This window comes from Cynoglossus semilaevis, chromosome 12 (assembly GCF_000523025.1).
Source record: "Cynoglossus semilaevis isolate Cse_v1.0 chromosome 12, Cse_v1.0, whole genome shotgun sequence".
NCBI classification, from domain to species: domain Eukaryota; kingdom Metazoa; phylum Chordata; class Actinopteri; order Pleuronectiformes; family Cynoglossidae; genus Cynoglossus; species Cynoglossus semilaevis.
The window spans coordinates 6,161,570-6,178,485 of NC_024318.1; the positions used below are offsets into that span (position 1 = coordinate 6,161,570).

Below are 16,916 nucleotides of genomic sequence, written 5' to 3' on the forward strand. Positions count from 1 at the left end.
ACAACACACGCTACTGTTTGTGGTCCAGCCAAATTGAGACGGCTTCCCTGTGTGTTGATCTCAGTTGTAACCTCCATTCACTGCATGTGTTGACAGTGCACCTGTTAAACAGTGAATCTGTGTGAATTGAGAGCTTATTGCTGAGCCTCAATTAAACAGGTACCACTTTTATTTACTCTGTGAGCAGGTTTACTGCCCCAGCGGTAATACATTAGTTGATTACAGGCTGAGAGAAAATGGGATTTTCTTCTCACACTAATTAAGCCTTTCATGAAAGAAAACACAGTTGTGGCGGCTCTTTCTGACTGACTCACTGTCATACTATATGTTCCTCAGTAGTACAGACTGTTTATACGGGTCATAATTCTCTGAAGCTAACAGACAGGGTCGGCCCTTGCCTTACTTTTTAAAGCCACAGGCAGCGACCTTTGACTTCTCATATTCTCGATGAGCATTGCTAATCCATGTCCTTAAATAGCACCAGGAAGGGATTATCTTAGACGAGCTACATTTGTCAGGTTTGAAGAGTGTGTGTGGCCTGAGGACGTGCCACACATCACTCATTAGTTTTAAAGGTGGTTATTATCATTAATTAGTGTTGTTTTATTATCATTCAACCATCTTTGGAAATAAGAGGCGATCATCATTTAACGAGCGAAAACTGTAAAGAGAACATTTGATTTTAACAGGATTATTATCTTATTATTGCAAACAAAAACACAGGCATCAGGAGGGTTGAGGCTCAGCTTAGTCAAGGCACATTTCTATGTGCTGCATCAGTTCTTGATAGTGATTGGCTGGGTACTCCATGCAGCAGCCAGGACACTTGAGGAAGCTTTCATTGAGTAAACTCCTGCTGCTGTATGAGGTGTTGACATTGCAGAGCTGGGAAACATAGAACAGATCAGACACAGTGTGTTTTAGTTGAATATCTTGCTCTCATCTCTACAACAGACACTAAGTTTGTCCTGTATTCCTTTGTAATCATAGTGAATAAAATGGTAACAAAATATAAAATATTTAAAAATAGAAAAATAGCCTTCATTATATTTAAAAATAAAATAGTGACTCCAGGTGTTGGTGAAGAGACTGGGACTTGGTATCAGTAGAAGTTTCTGGTTTGACTCGTCACCTGGTCTCCCATCCTGTTGGGCTCGTTCTAATGACACTAATACATCTGTGAAATCTAACTGCCCAAAGTACTTCCAATATATCCAATAAAAAATATTGAATATTTCTTGGAATTCAACATCTGTGTCTTTAACCTGAGATAAAAAAAACATATCTAAATAAGAATATATGTCAAACCTGCTTCTCTAGATCTGCAATCTTTTCCTGGTGTTCACTGTGAGAATTTATCATGTACTTCTGAAGGAGGTCGACCTGAAACGGACAGATTTGGTTTGATTATGACTGTGTTTTTTCCACTGTCAAACAAAGAAATAAAAGTACTTTCATACCTGCAGCTCAAAGGTCGCTGACCTGCGCTTCTCCTCTCGCAGCTTGAATTCAAGGTCTTTAGTCTTTTCTTTCAGATGTTTGGCTTCATCCTCTGAGCCTTGATGATCTTTCCATGAACTTGGCTGATTCCTCATCTCCTCAGTCCGCAGCATTTGCTTGAGCTTCTCCGCCTCTGTTTCCATTTTCAAGCACCTATGAATCAAGTTGTCTCATCATGGAAATGACCAGCAGAGCCACTTTAATCAGATCAAGTCTATTGACTGTCCACACCTACGTACAGTTTTTGAGTTGTTGTCAGTTTCTGTTGCGTTATGGTGACCTGCTCCCTCATCACATCAAGCTCGTGTTTGGCCTTCTGTAGGAGCCCTTCATAGTACTCCTGCATCTGCAGTACTTTCTGCTTCTCTACAATAAGAGAGCATTCAAATATTTAAAAAATGTGTTGAGTAGTGCCAAGGGTGTGAAAGCCACATATTCACTACTCCCCCTGTAATATCTGGAGATCTTAAAAACCTTGTTGTGACAGTCTCTTGCCCCTTGATGCCCCAGTGTTGAGTGCCCACTGCCCACTGACTCACCATGTGAATAGTTGTCATTGTGCTGCCTTGAGCAGGACTCTTTGGCTCCGTTCAGCTTCTTCTCCAGCCATATCATTCTGGCCGTGATTGCCGTCACACAGGCCTCTCTCTGCTGGTCATATTTCAGCCACTGCTTGTTCTTCTCCAAGGCCTTGGGGGGATGGAGTGAAAGAATGAGAAGGACATAACAGAAGACAGAAGGAAACAGAGTTGTGCCAGAGTGTGGGTCAAAAGTACAAACAGTCCACCAGACATGTACACAATACACAGACACATGGCCTCACTGACGGATCCAGGGATGAAGTACATACACAGAGGTGACTTATACTGTAACAGAAACTAGGGGCGGGTTGTGATGGAGCATCAAAGTTCTTACATACATCTTTGAGAAGAGTTTCAAGTTCTGTGAAGTTGCTGCTAGAGGCTTGTTCATCTGAGGTTAGGTCCTAATGGAAAACAACAGAACAACTGAAAACACAGCCTTAAACGTGGAATAAACAACTTTTTTTACACTGCATTTATATCTGGAAATATTAATGGACGACTTTGTGTCACAATGTTTGGGGAAAACACAACTGTAAAAATGATTTTCCAGACAACAGGAAATGCCTGAAATCAAACATTTATAAACAAGTGCCGCCATCTACTGGCAAAGAAAAGAAAAACCTGGTCTGGACTTTTTAAAAGGCTGTCTCCAACTTGTCAATACAAACGTCACTTTTTTACCTTTTTCTTCTCTTTAGCTTTGTTCTCAAGATACTGGCACCGAGTGGAAATTGTCACAAGCTTCTTCTTGATATCTTCCATCTCTGTGATGTAGGTGGAAATCCTCTGCATATTGACTGTATCCCTTCTGTTTTGTCCATCTTTGCTGGACGCAGATGGTAAAACAGTCTCACTGTCTTCATTTACCTGCTGCGGAGGAGTCTCCGGACTTCCACCATAGAAAGAGATAAGTCTCTGCCAACAGAAGGAGAACACCGTCAGTTCTACTGAACTGCTATGTATTCTCAAAGTGAGGGAGATACAAAGTAAATATTGAAATTAATCTGCCTTGCTACGTCACCTCCCACTTGGGGAGTTACTGGTTTAAATTCGTTTATACCTCGACTATCTTGAAATTCTCTGACTGCTGATGGGATAATTTCAGCAGGGCCTTCTTCAGAGAGACGTTCTCCTTCCTCAGGCTGCTGATCAGCACATCAAGCCTTGAGTTCTTGTGAAAATATTTACATCTGAAGGACGCCATCGTTGCCTCTGCAACGGACTGAAAGACAAAACATTTAAAATCATTCAAATAAAAACAAGCATCTGCCTTAGGACACAACTCTAAGACCATGTAGCCCCTAAATCCATCGTGATGTCATGGCAGTTCCTAATACAATACCACATCGGGCGTTTTTCCCCTAATCTACACATTCGATTAAATTTTCATAATGCAATAAATTAAAAAGATTGGTCGGTGTTTCTTTTTGACTAAATGTTAGTTCTTAACAACATGTTAAAAGTTCCGTAATATTAACTTTAAAATTATTTGTAAGGAATAAGATGAGAGGAAAAACAACAGTTAACAGTACAGTTAAGATACTGTACGTAGTAATTAAAAAAAGACCATTTAAATAAAAATTGTAAATGCAAAAAAAGTCAAACAGTACATTTCAGTTTTCTAAATTAATTTAATTTTCTAAATTAAAACCAACATACAAACAACATATCTGAATTAAACAATAAATTAGCCAATCGCATCAAACAAGGGGCTAATTTAAAAGATGCTAAGTCGAGCTACTGTACGTAGTATTATTAAACGTTCTTTTATTCAGGATAAATAACAAAGCCAAATTAAAACAAAATGATATTAAAATGTAAAACTTACTGTTTTGTTGCTGAGAAGAAAACACAAAAGCGAGGTTGTTGTTTTATCTATTTACTTTCCTTCGGGGGAAAGCAACTCAGTCTAACGGACGGCGTGTCTCGGTGAAAAATCGTTGTGTTGCCTTTACTGTCCTGTCGGAGTCACGTTTTTTCCTGGACCAGTTATTTTATTTCTAAACTATAAATATTTAATCACATGTATTAAGTTTCATGTAAGTTTCCATATAGGAAAGGAAACTACTCCGTTATTTTATGTTTCATTTAATGTTGTAATATTTCTTAACTGCCCACACTGTGCATTTTAACATCACCACCACGGGGCGCTTTAGTGCAATAAAAGATGTCAGGTTCTGCTGGATGGTGAATGAACCGACTTAAAAGACGTTATATGCGTTCTGCCCAATAGTTCCATGTATTAATTTTTTTTAAATAAAAAATATAATAAACTCTAAATTTCGCCTCTCTTTTGTCTGTTAACACGCCCAATAAAGGGAACATAGCACCCTTTATTGTTGATTCGCGATTGTGACTCATGATTACGTTACATCTGCCCTCCGACACGAGTGTGTTCATCCTGCACACACACGCACACCCACATCTGTGCCTTTCAGTTCCCTCTGTCAGGACCTCAACGAGTGGAATACTTTTACAGTTGGATCCATGAATTAAGTTGGATATTTTTCAAAAATGCTGCGGGTGGTCATTGAATCCGCCACAGGGATCCCTAAGAAGACAATAGGAAACCCGGATCCAATTGTCTTTGTTGACTACAAGGGTGAGAGTTTTTGTTGATGTCTGACATTGACCCTAACCATTCAACTGATGCCATTTGAATCCAGTGTTTTCTAGTCAAAGTCAATTATTGACCTTTTTTTCTCCAACTCTGTTTTGAATGTAAACATTAGTTTTGCTCCTCACTGTTGTAGACATTTACCTCAGACTTGGCAGTGATTCATTCACTTGCGTCTCCAACCTTAAGGTCAAAATGATCATCTGTGCCAGAGGACAGCTGCTGAATCAGGACGGTTCTTAAGGAATAGATTAAATGCATGTGATGAATGAAGCATTTATTCATCACATGCATGTATTGCATCTCAGTATACTTCCTGTATGTTTGTTTAGAAGTGTTTGAATGTGTTAGTCCCAAAATGAGACTTCTCACTACTTTAAAGTTAAAAAAGTTAAAAAATACAAATTTATTGTGATGAAAATGCATCCGATTATGGATGTGATTTAAAACAAATTCCTTATAAAAAATGTTCTTTTAGAAAATATTTTTCAGAACCTCCAGTGTTTAAGTTTTTTAAATGTTTTTACTTGTTAGATATGTTTCTCTTTCTTTTCACAAATCCAGAAATTTGTATTGTTTTCTCCTGAAGTAGTTTTTCTTTTGTTTTTACAGGGGAAAAGAAGAAAACAAAAGCAATTGACAATGAACTAAATCCAGTATGGAAAGAAGTAAGAGGGGAATTGTACTGTAATAAGCAGTGATTCCAGGAGTACTGTTCTGTTTAGTTGACCTGTGAGCTGTTATTGAAATTTTGATTTCGCGTTACAGTTGTATTAATAAATCATGACTTCCTCTTCGATGACCACAGGTGCTTGAATTTGATCTGAAAGGCTCTTCTCTGGACGCTTCATCGTTCATCGAGGTAGTGGTGAAAGACTACGAGAGAATCGGCAAAGATAAGTACGTTTAATTCCATCGCGCCTTTTGTTTTTCTATCTTCATGATCTCTTAACCCTTATTGGTCTTCAACATTTTTAGAGCAAAGATCCCCAAAACTGATGGAATTACGTCTGATGTAAACCTTGGCTTACTGCCTTAATGGAGCATAAACATACCTGGTTATTGAATACCAAAACCAAACTGATGATTTTATTATAAACAACTATGTACGTGTGAACCAACAAACCAACATACTCAAACACTCCTGAGCGCCCTTGTAGAAACCTTGTTGAAGACCCTATACTCTAAAGGTCTCAGTATAGGATGCACTAAACCAGTGGTTCTCAAACTCTGGGGCGTGTCCCATAGGTGGTACCCTGGCTACTTTTGTGATATGCTGTGGTTTTATGTACAAACTGCATCAGCAAGTAAATGGAACATTATTATTATTTTTATTCTTACTATTGTCAGTAGCAGCTTTCTACGTTTACTGGTTTGTGCTGCTTTATTTTAGTGGTGGTCACCCTGGTGGTACCGGTGATTTTCCTCTAAACGTTTCTTCTACAACTTAAACAATTTGTTCAATACATTTTTGTTACAAATGAATGGAAGATGCTAAGTCATGATCCCAGAATTACAACCCTCAGTCTTTTGTGGTTAAACGCAGCAGCAGCAGGCAGTCAGTATCCCACCCCAGGACATACAGTACGTGACTCCTTGGAATAGAAAATGAATTAGGGTCACAACCTGGGCTGTCCTTTAGAAGCTGAACGTTTTAAAACATGATTATACTGTGTAAGTGCCTGAGTGCTAACACTTTCTTAGCGTCAAAGAAGCTATTACAACCGTCTTACAAGAAGCAGAGTGGCATGTTTGAACTTTCCTCAGCTGAGTTACCGCAGGACTCCCTGCCACCGTGTCTGAACTTGCTGTATCAGTCGTGCTGCTGCTTTGTTTCCCCCATAGCAGCGCTGCAGATCCAAAGGATGGAATGTTGCCTTAAAAGGAAAAAGAAGGGTTTGACTTTTTCTTAATTTTGCACAAAGACCTCGCTCACACACACAGCAGTCGTGTTTCTACTTTAATTTTCTCTTCACAGAAATTGAATTAGTTTTGTATGACATTGTTAAAGAAGAGACACTTTGTTTAGATACAGTCTGACTCATCGGAATTTTTTATGGTATCAGTAGATGGTGCAGTGGAGCACTATCTCATTATCTGTCTTACACACACACACAAAAGAAAACACATACTGTACACAGACACATTTTTGCCGTAACCTCTCTCTTGCACCACATGAGACTTGATGACTTGTGTTTATCCCAGGATTGTGTGACTGTTTATCATTCTCTGAATGTTAAAGCCTCAGCTTTTTAAAGGGATGGGACAGAGTTGGTCACTCTGAGAGGACACTGTCCAGTTGCAAAATAAATGACTTTTGAAATGAAGTCAAGAATGGAAGCCTCCAATCTGTGGGAACAATTTGAGAGGCTGAGTGGAACTGCTGGTGACTAGGTTTGGCCAAAAGATTTTTACGGATGTTTCAAATTTATCTCTGTGAGTTCTTAAAGTGGCAGAACTTCTTTCCTGGCAAATTTCGTTTTTACTTCTGCTTTTGTTTATTCTTTTTTTTTTCTTTTATAGTTTCCTGGAAACATCTGCCACTGCAGGGTTTCTATATTAGTCAATGTATTTGCATAAACTGTAGTTTCTGTTGCACTGTGAAATAAAACAGTGAAGCAGCACACATAAATAACAAAAAAAAAACTTACAATTGAAAAACAAAAAGCAACCTATTAAAGAACTTAACTGTGGTCATTAAAATAATTTTCCTAACAAGGTCCAGTGTATTTCAGTGGAGGTTCTGAAGATCCAGGTTCAAATCCATTTTCGTGCCCAATCGGCCCTCGGCAAACACTTCATTCCAAATTACTTGTCATTCTCTAACCACTCTGTGCCAGTGGCAACTGGTGCCAATGTAAACAGGCAAAAAAAGAAGAAACCTAAAATTGATTCTTCATCTGAATAGAAAACATTCTGTGTTTACTTTTCTATTCTGCAACAGAATAAGTCTCCAGTTATCACTAAGTTATTGTTATTGTTATTGTGAGCATTGTTATTGACTTGGTGATCCGTCCTGAGAGGAGTTGTTCATTCAGAGTCGGTATCTGTTCAGGTCTGGCTGTTCTATCAAGTACTGAAACCCTTTTATGACTAATTACTATGTTGGTTAATCTGCAGGAATCCTTCGAGGCTTTTGGCGAGAGCTTTCAGGACATGAAGAGTAAACACAGAGACTTGAACACATTTATTATAAACACGTTATTATTATTATTAACATCTAGTCAGGAGCCGACAGTTGGTGACGATACAGTAGAGTACAATAAACCCTTCAGTTGAAATGGAACAATGGGCTCAGACCACCAACTTCCTTCCTTCACTCAAACTCTAACCAGCGCTTTTACATTGACTGATGCTTGAAAACTTAAAACACAGCTGCGAGTACGAATGCTGTTGTCATTAAAGACATTAGTTTTTCTGTCAGGGCTAGGATCCTTCAATTTGACAACTGACAAGTTATTCGATTGGAGTTGCAGTGCTGCCACCAACTGGGTGTTCATTGAAATTGAAAGACGCTGCGTGAAAGTTAGAACACACAAACAGAGGGTAGCTATCCTGCAACACCAGAGCACCATACAGCACCAGATACTGTGAATGGGGGGATTTATATATTCTGTAGAAATTCAACTTCTCCTGAACAGCTCCTTGACTGTGTGTTGGGGTTCGTTGTGATGGCATGATGGCATTAATCATGTGTGTTTGATTTAGTAACATTGTGGGCAGCGTTATTCAGTTACTCATATATGAAGAAGTAAAACTGGGAAGTGGGAACCAATGACTGTCCTCAGCCCAGATGTTCCCACACAACAATGCATAATTCACAATTGGAAAATTTCACAACGTTGCCTCTGGTCGTAGAAACTGAAGCATCGTCTGACATCTGTTGACAAATGTTCTGTGTCTTTAACAAACTCAACAGTTATACTGACATTTCTTTCTTTTTTTTTCAGATTTATTGGCTCAGCACAAATTTCTTTGAAGGACCTGGCCAGTGGTCAACTGAAATCTCTTCCAGTGAGGAGCGTGCCCCTGGTTAATGAAAAACAACAGCCTACAGGGGTGAATAACATCATACACCACCATAACATCATTATATATTTATGCAAACTTTTCCCATTAACATTAGCATTTAGCCTAGTTTAGCTACTTTTCACATACAGTATAACAAAGATGGTAATATTTTTTACAGGCAAACATAAACCTGAGCTGTGGGTATGAACCTTCTCTCCACACCGCACCAAACCTAAATGACCAGACTGACGGAGACACGTCTCATACTGCAGATGATGGTGAGTAGAGTGTCAGTTTTCAAGTCAAAACCTAGTTGAATTATTTGACAAGATATCTTTGAAGACAACATCCAATAACGATGTCCTTCCAGTAGATACTGCTTAACTTTCTCTGTGATTGTGGTCTTACTTCCAATAGCAGGCAGTGAGGAGGATGAGGAGGGTGAGACAGAGGTGGACGGTGGAGGTCCTACTCCCTCTTTGCCAAACCAGCCTGGAAAGCCTACCCAGAGGCCTGTGCGTCTCAGGAGTAAGAGACACAAAACTCTGGCTAACAAGCCTCAGGACTTCCAGGTACTGTATACAATTTTGAAAATAAAAAACAAAATAAGTTCCTGCAAAGTCGTAAATGCTGGGTTATGATGTATTTATTTGTACTGGATTCACTGTTTAGACACGAGACTTTGACCAAAATATAACTCTCTTTAAAAGTTCCTTTTCTTCGGTTCTCTGAATTCTGTAATGTCCAGATTCGGGTTCAGGTGATCGAGGGTCGACAGTTTCCTGGCAACAACATCAAACCGGTGGTTAAGGTGAATACTTGTGGACAGACACACAGGACCAGGATTAAACAAGGAAACAACCCGTACTTTGATGAGGTACACTTACACACACATTATCACACTACTGCCTGTGTGTCATCAAGAAATACAGTAGCGACCATTTCCCTGTGTCTCAATGTTTTTCTGCGTATGATTTTCTTACTCCAACTAGCGTTGAACTGTCTTTTCACATTCAGCAGCTGCATTGGCCTCTCTGTTAAATAAATATCCTGGATGATGAACTGAAACCTGCAGGGTTTGTCCTGCATCACTTCCTGGTTGCAGCACTTTTTCTTGCCAAAAGTGAAACTTTGATCAAATAACTTTCTCTCTGTTCTCCAACAGCATCATCGGCGTATGTTTGTCAAAAATAATTTGTGTTGGGTATGAACTGGCTGCGGTGTTACATGTTTTGTACCAATTATTTCCAATTACTTCACTGTCAAATTTATATTTCTAACGTATCTGTGTGAAACAGAAATACATCTCAAATCCATCTGCAAACAATACGTCATTTTCTTTGTCTTTTAACTTTTGAATGCCCATGTCTTTTCGTAATGACTTGTGCTTTTATACCTGTTTTTTTTTTAAGATGATCTACTACAACGTTAACATGCTCCCGTCGGAGCTGTTTGATGAGAGCATAAATCTGCGGGTGTGTATAATATTTTAATATATTGAAACATTGTGTTGAGATAATTTGGTGGTTTTTTTTTTTCATATTCCATTATTTTCATGACAGGTTTATAATTCCTACTCTCTGAGAGCTGACAGTCTAGTAGGAGAATTCAAGGTATAAGAGTTTATTATCTCCTGAAGAAATAAGCTCTGTTTTTGTAAATGTCAATGATGTGACTTGTGTCTTGTTATTCACTAGTGTAGAACAGGTTTGTCGCTGGTGTCACCAATTTCCCACCAATAATGTTGTATTTTTTTGTCTAATGCAGTTGGATGTTGGCTACATATATGACGAACCAGGTCAGTGTTTATTTATGAATGTTGTCCATTTTTACACTTTCTTAATTATATTAATGTATATACATGTTAAAGGGACATCATTGTATAATTCCCTCTGCAGGTCATGCCATACTGAGGAAATGGCTCCTCCTCAGTGACCCTGACGACTTAGGAGCCAGAGGTTACCTGAAAGTCAGCATAGTTGTTGTCGGAACTGGTGATGTGCCACCGGTACGATCTACTGATGTGATGTACAACCATATAGAAAACAGACAGAGCACACAGGAGACCTCCTCTCCTCCTCTTTTCTTTTCCTTTCCTTTCTTCTCTTACCACCTCCTCTCACCTCCTGTCCAGCCTGACAAAAAAGAGCACAATGAGGACAAGGACGACATAGAGACCAATCTCTTGGTGCCAGCAGGAGTCACGATGCGATGGGCTACCCTGAGTATTAAAGTTTACCGGGCAGAGGACATGCCACAGAGTGAGTGACACATCATTCAAAAATCTCTCTGACATCTGCGGCCTGATGTTGTCAGATCCACTCAGTCCCATTTCTTGTTGCAGTGGACGACGCCTTTGCTCAGAACGTGAAACAGGTCTTCAAAGGAGATGGAGACAAAAAGAACTTGGTGGATCCATATGTGGAACTGAGTTTCGCTGGAAAGAAGGTATCTTGTTTTAGGAGAATGAAAAAAAAAACACATCAATATTCTGTTAACTAATAATGATAATATTTAAATTCATTTTTCTGCCCTAGCTCTGCACCAAAATCATTGAGAAAAATGCCAACCCAGAGTGGAATCAAATCCTCAATTTTCAATTCAAGGTGCAGAAGCTAAACAATTACTCTATAAATCTGTCTTAGTAAAAAAAAGAATTAGCATTAAATGATGAATATTATCCTCCTGTAGTTTCCATCCATGTGTGAACGTGTGAGACTGACTATGTTCGACTGGTAAGAGTCATTGTTTCAGGCTATGATGTCATAGAAAGGACAGTGTTTGACGCGTTAACTTTCCCTCGGCAGGGACCGTCTCACCAAGGACGATCCCATTGGAACGACATTCCTGAATCTGAACACAATGTCTTCTCCTGGTGGAGAGGCCGATGGTGAACATATCGTTCGTTATTTATCCAAATGTTAAACATCTGTGAGACTGTTCAGGTTCATTTTAAGACATGTCTGTGTTCCAGGCAGCACAGACACCTCAGAAGTCGGTTTTCTCCCGGCTTTCGGACCATGCTACATCAACATGTACGGTAGCCCCAGGGAATACACCGGCCTCCCGGACCCATACGAGGATCTTAACTTAGGAAAGGTAGCCAAAAAGTTCCAGTCCTGTCTTCACATGTAGGATTTCTTTTTTTTTTACACGTAAGGTTTTCTTTTGTTTGTGATTAATTTTTCCTTCCGCAGGGTGAAGGGGTCTCCTACAGGGGGAGGATCCTGGTGGAGCTGTCCACTCAACTGGACGGGAAGGTAGACAAAAAAATAGACGACATCTCCAGCGATGACATCCTGGTGGCACAGGCACGGCTTTCACACTTTCAAAATGCATTTTGTCATATAATACTGTCAACCTTGAACACTAAATGACACTTTTTAAAAAATGTGATTGTAGAAATACCAGCGGAAGAGAAAGTACTCTTTTTGTGCTGTGCTACACAGCGCCTGTATGCTCCAAGAGCCGGGGGAACCTATTCAGTTTGAGGTCAGCATTGGTAACTATGGTAACAAGTTGGACTCCACCTGCAAGCCCCTGGCGTCCACCACCCAGTACAGCAATGCTGTGTTTGATGGTATAAAGGAGATTTACTATATGTATGCACACACACACATATAAAAATATATATTTATATATATATGTGTATATATATACATATATACATCTATGTGTATATGTATAATTTATTTTATTTTATTTTTTATTATGAATTCATGTGTTTTTGACTTGGATATGTTGCTAAATAAATTTACAATGTTATATTTTAATGTTGTAAATTTAAATACATTTTTTAATTTTTATTTTATTTCATTCAATGACAGACAGAATACTATACTTAAATGTTAAGCATTTCGTTGATGTTATCCGTCATGTTCAACCCCTCCGCTTGTGTTTGCTATGACTGGTGTGTGTTTGCAGGTAATCACTACTATTACCTTCCCTGGGCTAACACCAAGCCTGTGGTGATTCTCACCTCATACTGGGAGGACATCAGCCACCGCCTGGACTCTGTCAACATTCTCCTCTCTGTTGCTCAGAGACTGGTCAGAGACAAAGTCACAGAGCATGAGTAACTCCTCTGGCCATGCAGAGAGGACAACACGATAACTTATGTTTGTCTGCAATTGTCATTTATTTTAGGAGTCCCATCTTATTTCTTTAAAGACGGCCATCTTGGCCAAGATGCCCGAGTCTCGACTGGCAGAGATTTGGATCAAACTCATGAACCACATGATTGAGGATCTGAACAGGTGCGACTGGACTTCAGAAATGCTAAACTGGTTTCAACTCTGATTTTTAGCTCTTATTGTACTTCCTGGCTGTGATTGGACAGTGTGCAGCTGCCGATGCTGGAAGGTCAGGCCAACCTGACTACACTGGACCTTCAGATCAGCAAACTGCGAGAAGCCGCCCTGCAGAATCTCAGTCAGACGGCCAGTCATATGCGAGAGAAGGCCACGGATGTTAAAGCCACTGTCAGCGATATTGAAGACTGGCTGGACAGAATCAAGCAGCTGGCACAAGAAGTGAGAGAAAGAGTACTTTATCTAATCCAGTGGTTATCATATTGGGGGCAGGGCCCCCTTATTGGGCCACAGATTTGTGTCTTTAGTGCTGGGGGACCATTAAGCTAATTCCACAGTGCCATGAAAGCTGCATATAATGTTGTTGTGTTTCCACTAGTCTCAGAAAAGCATGCCTGATGTGATTATCTGGATGTTAAGGAGAGAGAAACGTGTGGCCTTTGCCAGAATTCCAGCACATCAGGTCCTTTACTCCAGCTACAATGAACAAGCCTGTGGCCAACACTGTGGAAAGACTCAGACCGTCTTCCTGCAGGTACCTTACAAGATCATTGTTATTGTATTTTTTCATCACAGGTCACCAGAGGAGGTCATCTTTGTTCACATTTCCTCATTTTTTTTCCACTGATTACAGTTCGGATTTAGTCTTAAACCGAATCTTAGTCTCAGTTTAGTCAATGACATTTTAGTTGACAAAAATTCAGAGGAAATATTTTTAGTTATATTCAGTTAATATTTATTACTGATGAACAAATCTATAATGTTTGAATCTTTAGTACCCCATGGACAAGAACAAAGGTTTGAAGATCCCCGTCATGCTGCGGATCAACATGTGGCTCGGTCTCTCTGCCCACGAGAAGAAGTTCAACAGCTCCTCTGAAGGACACTTCAGTGTATATGCCGAAGTGGTACAGCATTTACTTCTAATCTGACTATTTCTTTTTTTAGTACTATAAAAGTAATTCTGTTTTCTCTTTCAGTTTGATGTACACATTCTGTGGCATTTTGTTTCTAAACAGTTTGAAAACCAGGCTCAGGTGTTTGGGAAGTGGGGAACCACTGGACTCGTTGGTCGCCATAAATTTTCTGATGTGACCGGAAAGATGAAGCTCAAACGAGAACGATTCCTGCCACCCCGGGGATGGAAATGGGACTCTGAGTGGTTTGTGGACTCTGAGCGGTGGCAGTAAGTTTAGAATTCTGCCTCTCTTTCTCTCTCTCTCTCTTTCTCTTGCTGTCTTTCTCTCTCATCCTCTTCTCTCTTTCTCTCTCTCTCTCTTTCGCTTGCTGTCTTTCTCTCTCATCCTTTTTCTCTCTCTCTCTTCCTCTTTCTCTTTATCTGTCTTTTGCTGATTAGTGTCCTGAAATTAACTTAAACCAGTTTTCGTTCTCCTTCAAACAGAAACATTCTGTTGCTGATGCCACTGTTTTCTATTTAATCAGCCAGTCAGTAATTTTGAAGGAGCCAAACAAAGCAAAACATTCACAAAATACAGGAAATGACAAGAAATTAAAGCTGGTTTCACTATGAGGGGGTCTTCTTCCCTCCTTCTCCTCCCCTCCCTCTCCTTCCCTCCTTCTCCTTCCCTCCCCCTCCTTCCCTTCTTCTCCTCCCCTCCATTTCATGTACTGTAAACAACCTTAACTCAATGTTAAGATCTCTGTTCCGTTCTGCTGAACTGTTTATCATCATCTTTCGCTAACATTCCACACCCTCTTTCTGGGCTTCTATTTTTTTGTTTTTTTTTAACAGCTCTCTGACAGAGGCAGATGCCGGACACACAGAGTTCACCGATGAAGTGTTTCAGAATGAAACACGTTTTCCTGGAGGGGAGTGGGAACCTGCAGCTGAGCCCTACACAGACGTGGTACGACCTGAACGACTAGTGTAACTGATGACAGCCTGTTTTTATTTCCCTCTAATTGGCAAAAGGCTACTTTCATGCCAGAAGGAAACAAATAGCTGAGTATTAAACAGTACTATTCAACACTGACACTGTCGTCACATTGGACACTATATAAATACATCTAAGGTAAAGTCACAACATTGTTGTGTGTCTTTTGTGAAGAATGGAGAAAAGGCTCAGAGTCCAGCGGAGTTTGACTGTCCTCCAGGATGGACCTGGGACGAGGAGTGGAGTTTTGACATTAACAGAGCAGTGGATGAGAAAGGTAACAGCAGTCAAGATGAAACTGAAATTTATTACCAACATTTACACACTCAAAATGTTAACAAAGCTTTTCTGTCTGTATTTTTTGTCCCCTGTCGTCAGGTTGGGAATACGGGGTCACCATTCCCCCTGATGATAAGCCCAAATCCTGGGTGGCAGCTGAGAAGATGTACCACATCCACCGCAGGAAGAGACACATGAGACACAGGAGGAAGACTTCGGACAAAGCAGCAACAACTGCAGTAAGGGGGCGCTAATGAGAGTATGGGGTCATTTCTAAAGCCGCAGGGTGAAATTTAGATGTTTTTGGTGTGTTATCCTCTGTTTGCCTAGCGTCAAGAACCAGGAGATGGCTGGGAATACGCGTTACTGATTGGCTGGAAGTTCCACAGGAAAGAGCGGTCCACTGACACTTTCCGTCGCCGCTGCTGGAGAAGAAAGATGGTCCCGTCAGACCGGATTGGAGCGTCCGCCATCTTTGGCCTGGAGGGGGCATTAGTAGGTTTACTTACTGTATAACTCTAATGCTATACATCAGAGGTCAACATACATACATACATATATATATATACATATATATATAAGTGTTAATTCCACGATTTCACTAGTGTCACGGTTAATAGTACTTTTGACTTTTGTGCGTGTGCGTGTGTTTAGTTGGTGTGATTTATCTCCAACTTCAGCAGAGGTTCAATTCTGTCATAACTCATTAAATAAAGGAAATACCAGTAGTTTCTCATTTCCTTTTCCTTTTCTGCTGACATATTTTTCTGTGGACCCTCTTCTTCTAAACCTTCCGTTTTCATCAACAGGGCATGGACGTCGATGATAAGGCCACCAAAGAGGATGCAGCCAAAGTATTTGGCGCTAACACACCCAATGTATCCTGCCACTTCAGCTGTAAGTCACGAGATGATTGGATTAATTACACTTCCTGTCAGTGGTGCTGATAGAAAGACTTCCTGTCTGCTTTTCTGAAAGTCTTAGATAAATACAGTAGACGTTCGACAGTCGTGTCTGTGCGTAAGATTATGTTGTTTACAGAGGTTTTCCGATTTGCTCAAAAATTGAAATGATCTCTTTTCAGGCTCTCACATTTACCAACTGAGGGTTTATGTGTATCAGGCCAGGAATCTTATTCCTATGGACAAAGACAGCTTCTCAGGTGAAGATCCAACAGTTACAATGCGGCAGTTTTCAAGTTCTGCATTTGTGCATACATATGGATTTATACATTATCTCTGAAGTAATACCATGCTCCTCATCAGACCCCTACGCTCACGTGTCATTCCTACATGTGAGCAAAACCACCGAGGTCATCAGGAGCACTCTGAACCCTACCTGGGATCAGACCCTCATTTTTGATGATATTGAAATCTACGAAGACCCACAGACGCTGGCCCAAAATCCTCCTGATGTGGTCTTGGAACTGTTTGACAGTGACCAGGTGGTACGTGAGGTTTTTACTCCAGCAGTGAATGATGACACAATAACAAAATGAATCACACAAATATCATTCCATTTTAATTTCATGTCTGCTGGATTTTTTTCCGAACTAGGGCAGCGACGAGCCCATGGGTCGTTGCACTTGCCCCCCGGTGGTGAAACTGAATCCCGATGCCGCTGTCACGCCAAAGCTTCTGTGGTTTCCAGTCAACAGAATGTGCCGTGGTGCAGGGGGGAGCCTGCTCCCTGCCGAGCGCTTGCTGAAGGACAAAGAAAG

The 16,916-nt window shown here is 40.3% G+C and overlaps 2 protein-coding genes across 3 annotated transcripts in view; one reads left to right on the plus strand and one right to left on the minus strand.

Moving 5' to 3' along the window:
• Positions 1-6: 6 nt before the first annotated feature.
• On the minus strand, positions 7-4,346 carry LOC103387220 (centrosomal protein of 55 kDa-like). 2 transcript variants are annotated; one of them, XM_008321762.3, is made up of 9 exons: positions 3,913-4,346; positions 3,145-3,306; positions 2,766-2,999; positions 2,420-2,485; positions 2,040-2,190; positions 1,740-1,866; positions 1,461-1,653; positions 1,309-1,383; positions 7-885 (listed from the first exon to the last, which is right to left on the minus strand). In XM_008321762.3, the coding sequence occupies exons 2-9, from the start codon at positions 3,286-3,288 to the stop codon at positions 748-750; spliced, it is 1,128 nt and encodes a 375-aa protein (XP_008319984.1). In that variant the 5' UTR covers positions 3,289-3,306; positions 3,913-4,346; the 3' UTR covers positions 7-747. The 2 variants fall into 2 exon arrangements, with proteins under 2 accessions (XP_008319984.1, XP_024916932.1); XM_025061164.1 differs by having other exon boundaries at positions 3,145-4,346.
• A 144-nt stretch (positions 4,347-4,490) lies between these two features.
• myofl (myoferlin like) overlaps positions 4,491-16,916 on the plus strand; it is an 18,641-nt gene continuing 6,215 nt past the window's right edge. The window contains exons 1-33 of the mRNA XM_008321760.3: positions 4,491-4,686; positions 5,314-5,369; positions 5,510-5,601; positions 8,652-8,760; positions 8,891-8,990; positions 9,130-9,284; positions 9,461-9,589; positions 10,125-10,187; positions 10,275-10,325; positions 10,480-10,510; positions 10,611-10,720; positions 10,847-10,973; positions 11,057-11,160; positions 11,250-11,318; positions 11,404-11,447; positions 11,520-11,602; positions 11,687-11,811; positions 11,910-12,023; positions 12,115-12,292; positions 12,637-12,761; positions 12,859-12,968; positions 13,052-13,244; positions 13,402-13,557; positions 13,799-13,930; positions 14,042-14,208; positions 14,776-14,890; positions 15,092-15,194; positions 15,296-15,435; positions 15,527-15,691; positions 16,006-16,093; positions 16,281-16,358; positions 16,462-16,643; positions 16,753-16,909. Of these exons, the coding sequence (XP_008319982.1) occupies positions 4,599-4,686; positions 5,314-5,369; positions 5,510-5,601; positions 8,652-8,760; positions 8,891-8,990; positions 9,130-9,284; positions 9,461-9,589; positions 10,125-10,187; positions 10,275-10,325; positions 10,480-10,510; positions 10,611-10,720; positions 10,847-10,973; positions 11,057-11,160; positions 11,250-11,318; positions 11,404-11,447; positions 11,520-11,602; positions 11,687-11,811; positions 11,910-12,023; positions 12,115-12,292; positions 12,637-12,761; positions 12,859-12,968; positions 13,052-13,244; positions 13,402-13,557; positions 13,799-13,930; positions 14,042-14,208; positions 14,776-14,890; positions 15,092-15,194; positions 15,296-15,435; positions 15,527-15,691; positions 16,006-16,093; positions 16,281-16,358; positions 16,462-16,643; positions 16,753-16,909 (3,739 nt within the window). The 5' untranslated portion in view covers positions 4,491-4,598. The remainder of the gene's footprint in view (positions 4,687-5,313; positions 5,370-5,509; positions 5,602-8,651; positions 8,761-8,890; positions 8,991-9,129; positions 9,285-9,460; positions 9,590-10,124; positions 10,188-10,274; positions 10,326-10,479; positions 10,511-10,610; positions 10,721-10,846; positions 10,974-11,056; positions 11,161-11,249; positions 11,319-11,403; positions 11,448-11,519; positions 11,603-11,686; positions 11,812-11,909; positions 12,024-12,114; positions 12,293-12,636; positions 12,762-12,858; positions 12,969-13,051; positions 13,245-13,401; positions 13,558-13,798; positions 13,931-14,041; positions 14,209-14,775; positions 14,891-15,091; positions 15,195-15,295; positions 15,436-15,526; positions 15,692-16,005; positions 16,094-16,280; positions 16,359-16,461; positions 16,644-16,752; positions 16,910-16,916) is intronic.